The sequence below is a fragment of the Odontesthes bonariensis genome, chromosome 3 (assembly GCF_027942865.1).
Source record: "Odontesthes bonariensis isolate fOdoBon6 chromosome 3, fOdoBon6.hap1, whole genome shotgun sequence".
Classification (NCBI taxonomy): Eukaryota; Metazoa; Chordata; class Actinopteri; order Atheriniformes; family Atherinopsidae; genus Odontesthes; species Odontesthes bonariensis.
The window spans coordinates 6,068,305-6,077,607 of NC_134508.1; the positions used below are offsets into that span (position 1 = coordinate 6,068,305).

General features: G+C 48.9%; 1 protein-coding gene across 1 annotated transcript; it reads right to left on the reverse strand.

Moving 5' to 3' along the window:
- Positions 1-419: 419 nt before the first annotated feature.
- On the reverse strand, positions 420-7,739 carry LOC142377981 (uncharacterized). The gene is made up of 3 exons (XM_075462317.1): positions 7,514-7,739; positions 822-7,260; positions 420-568 (listed from the first exon to the last, which is right to left on the reverse strand). The coding sequence occupies exon 2, from the start codon at positions 7,024-7,026 to the stop codon at positions 1,144-1,146; it is 5,883 nt and encodes a 1,960-aa protein (XP_075318432.1). The 5' UTR covers positions 7,027-7,260; positions 7,514-7,739; the 3' UTR covers positions 420-568; positions 822-1,143.
- Between the last annotated feature and the right edge of the window lie 1,564 nt (positions 7,740-9,303).

Here is a 9,303-nt window from a genome sequence, read left to right on the forward strand (position 1 = left end):
ATTGCTACTCCCAGTTACTGTTTAAGTGATCTACTCTGGCGCAGCACTAACCGTGTGGTTCAGGTACATTTGAATAGGTCAACAGTACTCAGGTCGCGCTTGAGTAACTGTACTTGTCTCACATTGCTCCGCTTTGGTGTAAATGGATGAACAGGACACTTGTGTAATGAAATGATAGGAGTAGTACACTGTACAGTTTACTATTGATAATGAGCACAGCTTTATACATTCCGTGTTGAATCTCCAGTACAGTATCAGGTTAAAGGTAACTTATTAAAAGAAAAGCGAATGGTCTACGGCCCCTACAGCTGCAGATCCTGACCGATGGAGACCACTCTGGATTTGTTGTTTTAGTATTATTGAGTACATTTGTGAAACAATGTTTGATTATTATGCTGCCCTCGGACTGCGTTACTGGTGCAGAACTAGACAGCTAGCGAACAGTTCAAGAGAAGGCAAGCTGAAGTGTGTTTTTGTCCTTTTATTTTCTTTCTTTCATTTCCTTGCTGATTTTCAGTTGCACTTGCACTTTCACTTCTTTTACACTTCTCTTTACTTTACTGTAAAACTGTAAATAAAATAAGAAATAACGTACATGAATTCCTGTAATAAATCATTTACATATAACACGTGTCAACAGCACAATCAGGGTGATCTATTGTCTGCCAACACAAAACGAGACCTAGCATAGCTAAGTAGACCTGACTAGCCAAACATTACAGGCAAGTAAACATCATCTCTTGAGCCAAATAAATCGAAATATACAACCAAATATCAATGTAGCTGTACTGAACTAAATCCAACACAAAAGGGTTACTTACAGACAAATAATGTCCAAGGCTCAGGTGTGAAAAGATACGGAGGCAGGACAGTTGAAATCCGTGTCATTACGGTAGGTGAAACTTAATATTAACCGGAAACTACACAGGAAGTAGTTTTGCGCAGAAGGCGTAGTACCGCGTAAAGTCCACTAGATGGCGGTATTCACCATACATTCATTCACCATTTACGGGAGTCATACTAAACTAATGCATGACATGAAGTGGAGGGCAGAACACTCCCCGCTTGGCATATAACTAATATGCCACTACAAACTTATACTTAAACACAAAACGCACTTAAGGATCAAAAGGATATGGTCTTCTAGCTTTCATCAGGAAGCAGAACGACGATCTCTGAGATAGGTCTCAGAAGGACTTTCACAGTTCCGTCTCTTATAATCTTTACTTGCACCTTCCGGATCCTCTTGTCCCCGCTCGGCAGCGTGTTGACTATTACTCCCACAGGCCATTCGTTCCTGTGGGCTTGGCTGTCCTTGAGCAAGACAATGTCGCCGGCCCTGACGCTTGGCCTTTCCTCGGTCCACTTTCGGCGGCCCTGCAGCGTGGATAAGTAGTCTCTCCTCCATCTCTTCCAGAAGGTGTTTGCGAGGCACTGGACGTGTTTCCACTGCTTCCCATGCAATTCGGCCATCTGGAAGTTTCCAGAGGGCGCGGAGACGGTGCTCATCTTCTGGGTCAGAAGCATTGCCGGGGTAAGGACGGTGGGCTCGTCAGGGTCGGAGGACACAGGCACCAAGGGTCTCGCATTCATTATAGCCATGACTTCGGCCATAAGAGTGCTCAACACCTCGTGTGTCAGGCGAGTGTGTCCGGTCTGGAGCAGCATTGCATCCAGGATGCGTCTGGCGACGCCGATGAGTCTTTCCCAAGCCCCCCCCATATGTGAAGAATGGGGCGGGTTAAAGACCCAGGAGCACCCCCTGCTCTGGAGGTAAGTTGTAACTGGTGAGTCTTCCGTGTCGATGCCCAGCTCTTTACAGGCACCGACAAAGTTGGTCCCTCTGTCGGAGCGGAGAAGCTTGGCCGGGCCCCGGATGGCGAAAAATCTTCTTAGGGCATTGATGAAGCTGTCGGTGGTCATGGACTCTATGAGCTCGAAGTGGACGGCCCTGGTTGACAGGCATGTGAATATCACTGCCCAGCGCTTGCTGTCCGCACTTCCTCCTCTTGTCCTCCGAGTCATAATGGCCCATGGCCCGAAGACATCGAGGCCTACGTGGGTGAAAGGAGGCTCTGGAGTAAGCCGGTCGGGAGGCAGATCGGCCATCTTCTGTTCTTGCAGACGCCCGCGTAGCTTGCGGCAGCTCACACACTTGTAGATGACAGAAAACACCAGGCGCTTACCTCCGACGATCCAGTATCCAGCTGCTCTCACGGCACCCTCTGTTATGTGACGCCCCTGGTGTACTACCTGTTCGTGGTAGTACCTCACCAGCAGTGTAGCGATGTGGTGAGTGTGCGGGATAATCAGAGGATGTTTCTCTTCTCTTGGCAGGTCCGGGGCGGATGAGATACGACCTCCGACCCGCAGCAGGCCGCTCTCATCGGCCACTGGATTGAGCTTCTTGAGTGGACTCTTTTTGGGAAGTGCTTTTCCCTCTCTGAGGCATTCTAGTTCAGTTTCATAGGCGTCGTGCTGGACAGCACGGATGATGACACTCTCTGCGTGGGACAGCTCGCTCGTGGTGGGTGCGTCTTTGAAAGAGCCCCACCTGTTGCGCACCGAGCTGGCTGGATTGCCTCTGAAGGATGCGGCTACATGGATTAGCCTGGCTGTGGCTTTGCAGAGGTTCCTCCAGCTAGAGAATCTTTCGAAGCGCTGACAGCCCAGACGAGCATCCAGGGCTTTGGTAGCCAGAACTGCAACCTCGGGCCGGATCTCTGTGTCTGCTTCGGGTTCCACGAGGGTGAAGATGTTGGGTTCTGGAGTCTCCTCTGTGGTCTCACGTGTGAGGAAGTTGGGACCGGAGAACCAACTGCTTTGCTGTAGCTCTGCTGCCGGCATGAACCTAGTAGCATGGTCCGCAGGATTCAGGTCCGTGGGGGTGTAGGACCACTGGTCTGGATGGGTGGCTTGTCTGATGCGGGTCACCCTGTTGGCTACGTAGACATAGAATCTTCTTGACGAATTATGGATGTAGCCAAGCACGATTCTACTGTCTGTGAAGAACCTGACAGCATCCACATCGATGTCCATCTCGTCTCTGATAAGTTCGTACATCTGGACAGCTAGCACGGCCGCACAGAGCTCGAGGCGGGGGATGGTATGGGCAGGACGGGGGGCCAGCCTGGACTTTCCCATGACGAAGCCCATGTGTGGTTTGCCGTCAGCGGTGATTGCCCTCAGGTAAGCGACGGCGCCTATGGCTATTGTGGAGGCATCGGAGAAGATGCAGAGTTCTCGCCTCTGAGCTGAGGTCAGTAGCACAGGGATATAGCACCTATTTATGCGCAGGTTTTCCAGAGCTTTCAGTGAGTCTTTCCACGTGTTCCACTGGGTCTTTTTCTCCGGGTCGAGTGGAGTGTCCCACCCCTGCTCTGTTGACAGTTCTCTCACTAATGCTTTTCCTTGCATTACAACGGGAGCGACGAACCCCAGGGGGTCGTATAGGCTGTTGACCGTGGACAAGATACCTCTTCGTGTGTACGGCTTCTCTTCCTGAGACACTAAGAAGGTAAAGCTGTCCATTTCCAGGTTCCAGGATAGGCCCAGGCTTCGCTGGAGGGGGAGAGGATCGACGCCGAGTTCCAGGTCTTTCAGGTCCCTGGAACGGTCTTGTTCAGGTAAGGCTTCCATCACCTGTTCGCTGTTTGATGCTACTTTATGCAGCCTTAGGTTGGACTCTGCGAGCATTTCCTTGGTTCTTGTGATGAGGTCTATCGCTTGCTCGGGTGTGGCGACAGAGGTCAGCCCGTCATCGACGTAGAACTGGCGCTCCACAAACTGTCTTGCATCAGAGCCGTATTCCGCTTCGCCTCTCTCGGCGGCTCGCCTCATACAGTATATGGCGATGGCTGGGGAAGGGGTATTCCCAAAGACGTGGACTTTCATCCGGTAGTCCACCACAGGCTTGCTTAAGTCGTTGTCCTCATACCAGACGTAGCGGAGGTAGTCTCTATGATCATTTCTGACCACAAAGCAGTAAAACATTTGCTGTACATCAGCTGTAACAGCGATTGCCTCTTTTCTGAATCTAAGGAGCACCCCTAGCAGCGTGTTATTCAGATCGGGCCCGCTGAGGAGTACGTTGTTCAGGCTGGTGCCTTCGCATTCGGCGCTTGAGTCGAACACTACTCTAATCTGACCCGGCTTCTTCGGGTGGTACACACCGAACGTGGGCAGATACCAGAGTTCTTTACCTGGCTCCGGTGGTGGTGCACGCTCAGCTTGATCGTTGTCCAGCATTCTCTGCATGAACTCGGTGTAGTGGCTTTTCATTTCTGGCTTTTTCTGCAGAGTCTTCCTGAGTGAGGCTAGACGATTCACTGCTTGTTCCCGGTTGCTGGGGAGGAGTCGTCGTGGCGAACGGAATGGCAGAGGTGCAACCCAGCTGTGGTCGTCATCCTGATAGACCTCTTTGTCCATGATGGTCAGGAACGCTTTGTCGTCCATCGACAGCGCTGGTTTGTTGTCGTCTTTTGAGCTCTCAAAGACGGAGTGTCCCAGCCCATCTGTGCTCGTTGTCCTGTCCAGGTCATCCGGCTGGGTGGAGGAGAGGCATTGACGACTGTGTGGCTTGCCACTGTAGTCTTCCTTCACCTGGATGTTGTTCGGACAGGGGCGGAGAAAAGATGCACGGCCGTTGGGTAGCACACTTGCCTTGTACACGTTGACTTCGGCTGGTTTGTGGACAGCCTCCAGACATGCCTCACCCACGATGACCCAGCCTAGGTCGAGCCGTTGCGCATAGGGAGCGTTGTGTGGCCCGTTGATCTGCTCCCGTACCTTGTGGACTCTCAGGATGTCCCTTCCTAAGAGCAGCAGAATGGGTGCGTCAGGGTCTAAAGCGGGAATCTTGTGCGCGACTCGCTGGAGGTGAGGGTGGTTGTATGCCACATCTGGTGACGGGATTTCTGATCTGTCATCAGGCACCATGTCACACTCGATCAGCGTGGGGAGCGGGAGTTGCAGTTTTCCATCCATGGACTCGAGCACGAAGTTGTTGGCTCGCCTGCCGGAGGTCTCTGTAGTCCCCGAGCAGGTTTTCAGTGTGTAAGGTGCTGGGCTGGCTTTGACACCGAAGAGATTGAAGAACTCTGCTTTTGCGAGAGACTTGTTACTCTGTTCATCCAGCACTGCATACATCTTGATTGCCTTCTCTTTTTTTCCTGCAGGAAAGGCTTTGATCGGGCAGATCTTGGCACATGAGCGTGGGGTGTTGGCATTACCGCAGACCTCGGTGCAGTAGTTGGACACGGCTGCCGGGGTGTCCTCGGTTGGCTCCCCGCTTTCCTCCTTGTTTGCTTTGGCGTTTTCTGCAGGAGGTGGAGGACCAGGGTGGAGAGCTGCTATGTGTCTTTCACTGTTGCACTCAGTGCATTTGATGGGCGCTTTGCAGTCTTTTGCAATGTGCTGAGTTGACCCACAACACTTGTAGCATATGTGGTTTTCTTTCAGGTATGCCCTACGTTCATCGATAGTCTTTAATCTGAAACCCCTACACCTCTTGAGTGGGTGTGGCTTCTTGTGCAGTGGACACTCACGATCTGGTTCGCTGGTTTTCCTCTCCGTGGAACCGGCATGACTGTCGCTGGACTTGGATGTAGCATCCGTCTTGTGCACGGTGACCGTGGCTCTCTGGCTGGCCTTTATGGCCTTGTCGGGTTTGGACGACGTGGAGGTGGCGAAGGCAAAGCTGGGGTCATTTCGGACTTTAGCCTGTTGGCGGACGAACTCTGAGAAGATCGGGAATGGAGGGAAGGCTACCCAGTGTTGTTCCTTGAACCTGGACCCCTTGGTGATCCATCTCTCTTGAAGGCTATAGGGCAGCTTTTCCACGATGGGGTTTACTCCCCGGGCCGTGTCTAGGAAAGCGAGGCCGGGGAGAAATCCATCTGCCTTCGCGCATTCCAGTTCGAGCAGGATGTCGCCCAGTTCCCGGAGCTTGGCGTTGTCTCTGTTGGTTAGCTTAGGAAATTCTTCCAGCTTTTTAAGCAGCGCGTGTTCGATGATCTCTGGTGTGCCGTAACAATCTTCTAGGCGTTGCCACACCATGCTCAGGCCGGCGGCGGGATTGAGGACGTGCACTGAGCGGATCCTCTTTGCATGTTCGGCTGATTCGGCACCAAGCCATTTGACTAACAGGTCCAGCTCCTCTCTAAGGGAGAGGTTTAAATCTTGAGTGGCGGTCACAAAGGATGCTTTCCATGACCAGTAGTGTTCGGGGCGGTCATCAAATTTGAGAAGGCCAGAGCTGACGAGCTCTCGCCGCATGAGATACCTGGCGAGATCTTGCGCTTGTTGTGGCTCGCGTGAGGTCACTCTCTGGGGGCTGGTGGGCGGCTGTAGGTTGTCAGGATGTGCCCTGAGTAGGGGCCTCACGCTGGGTTGTTCCCTTTTTATGTTTGTGACATTCAGTGTCGGGTGTTGGCGAACAGCTGGCCCGGCACTGACATCTTGGTGTCTGAGTGATCTTTGGGGCTCCACTGGCGTATATTTCAGTGGTTGTGGTTGTCTGTGAAACAGCTCTGCATGTTGCTGGACATAATTACCGGCTCGTTCAGCTGCATTGAGTGGCCTTTCTGAAAGATATGGCCCGTGACGCCTCTCCCCGCTTTCAATCTCCTCTTCCTCCTCGTATGCGGCTGCTTCGGCCTTGCGTGCAGCAGCATTCTTTTGGCAGTTGAGGAGGTGGAGACTGGCTTCGAGTTCAGCTTTTTGCCTCATTGCGTTAGCCTCAAGCTCGGCTTTCTGTCTCATCATGCTGGCTTCCTTTTCAGCAAAATCTAGCTCTGTCTGTGCCACTTTAAGTTTGGCGTGTGCTCTGGCTCTGGCTGTTGACGTTGATCTCCTGCTGGAGCAGTGTGAGGGGTGATGGGATGTTTGTGACCGGTCATCTGGTGTTTGGAATGGCTCTGCCTGTTCAGTTGACTGGTGAACATCTGCTGTGGTTGGCTTTAATGCAGCTCCACCAAGTGCCTGTTCGAAGGCATTCTGCTCTGGGTTGATGGAGTGTAGACTCATGATTTCTATTCCTCCCTAATCTTCTGACTTGGGCCCGCTGCGCTGTTGTCTTTTTACTATGCTGCCCTCGGACTGCGTTACTGGTGCAGAACTAGACAGCTAGCGAACAGTTCAAGAGAAGGCAAGCTGAAGTGTGTTTTTGTCCTTTTATTTTCTTTCTTTCATTTCCTTGCTGATTTTCAGTTGCACTTGCACTTTCACTTCTTTTACACTTCTCTTTACTTTACTGTAAAACTGTAAATAAAATAAGAAATAACGTACATGAATTCCTGTAATAAATCATTTACATATAACACGTGTCAACAGCACAATCAGGGTGATCTATTGTCTGCCAACACAAAACGAGACCTAGCATAGCTAAGTAGACCTGACTAGCCAAACATTACAGGCAAGTAAACATCATCTCTTGAGCCAAATAAATCGAAATATACAACCAAATATCAATGTAGCTGTACTGAACTAAATCCAACACAAAAGGGTTACTTACAGACAAATAATGTCCAAGGCTCAGGTGTGAAAAGATACGGAGGCAGGACAGTTGAAATCCGTGTCATTACGGTAGGTGAAACTTAATATTAACCGGAAACTACACAGGAAGTAGTTTTGCGCAGAAGGCGTAGTACCGCGTAAAGTCCACTAGATGGCGGTATTCACCATACATTCATTCACCATTTACGGGAGTCATACTAAACTAATGCATGACATGAAGTGGAGGGCAGAACAATTATATTCCCAACTAGCTTCCCAACAGAGTTTAGTGTCAGTAACTGCAAATTTAATGTTTTTACGATCAATCGATTATATCAGGAATTTTTGTTCTTAAATATATAGTTATTGACACTTATGATTGGTTAATAGTTCTGATCGATGCAACCTAAAAAAAAAAAAAATCCCCATTATTCTTTAATATCTCCACAACTTGTAGACAAGGTTTTTTTTCTCAGATTGCCAAACCTCTGCCCATTGTTACCTCTGAGAGACTCTGCTTTTAAAAGGTGCTCTTTTCATACCCAATCATGTTACTGAGCTGCTGCCAATTTCTGTTTCTTATTAGTAGCACTTACTTTTCCAGCCTTTCTTGCCCCCATCTCAATTTTTCTCAACGATCAAAATGTAATATTTGATGTGTTCATGTTGATGTGTTATGTTCTTTTTGTGAGAAAATTACTTCTATACCTACCTACCTACTGACAGCCCAAAATAAACTTAAAGGACAAGACCGTTTTTTTGACATTGGGCCCTTGATTTCACATTATAACATGATGTTCTACTCACCCCTGCTTGTTGTTGGTAATTTGGAGCTGTTCCGAAGATATTCGAGAGGCGTCTGGCTGCTCTCTTGGGATATTCGGCCATGAAACGGTTTCCTATGGGCAAGCTTATACAGGCACAAACTATGCTGTTTATAATTTATTAATTACTGTACACTAGCACTGATAACGTCGAGGTGCGTTGCTTACTTAAAAAAATCCGGGTTACTGTAATTTTGATTTTTTGTCGTAAAGTGGGTGTTACTGACGTCATCGTCGTGCTACAGACCTGCTGCCTATTTATTCATTCGGCTAAAATTCAAAATTACAGTAACCCGGATTTTTTTAAGTAAGCGACGCACCTCCACGTTATCAGTGCTAGTGTACAGTAATTAATAAATTATAAACAGCGTAGTTTGTGCCTGTATAACGTTGCCCATAGGAAACCGTTTCATGGCCGAATATCTCAAGAGAGCAGCCAGACGCCTCTCGAATATCTTCAGAACAGCTCCAAATGACCAACAACAAGCAGGGGTGAGTAGAACATCATAATGTGAAATCAAGGGCCCAATGTAAAAAAAACGGTCTTGTCCTTTAAGCCCAAAAGTCTGTAACTGTCAGGACTTTCTTAGTGCTGGCCATAAAAAAAATCACATCATGATATAATAATGATAATAACAATAAGTAAGAAGAAAATTAAAAATCTAACACACATGGCCATTTCCTGCTCTGAGTCTCAGCCAGTCCTTTCTGTATGGAGTTCGAATGCTTTACCAATTTCCTTTTGCACATGTATGAGGTTTGATGATTCTAAACTGTTGTCAGTTTCTTTGCGTAGCCCTGTGATGGATGCAGCATGTTCTTGGTGGACCACACCTCTTTCCCAGACATCTGGGAATCTCTGGTATAATCTCCCAGAACAGCAGACAGCCTTTACTGAGATGACTATTTAAATGTCTGGGCTTTTTTTTATTTACTTTTAAACTCTTGTCTGTTTATTGTTTGTTTGCACTTTAATAAAACATTA

What these genes read in the sequence shown, in the direction of transcription:
- LOC142377981 (XM_075462317.1), bottom strand. Translation starts at nt 7,026, where the DNA reads ATGAGTCTACACTCCATCAACCCAGAGCAGAATGCCTTCGAACAGGCA.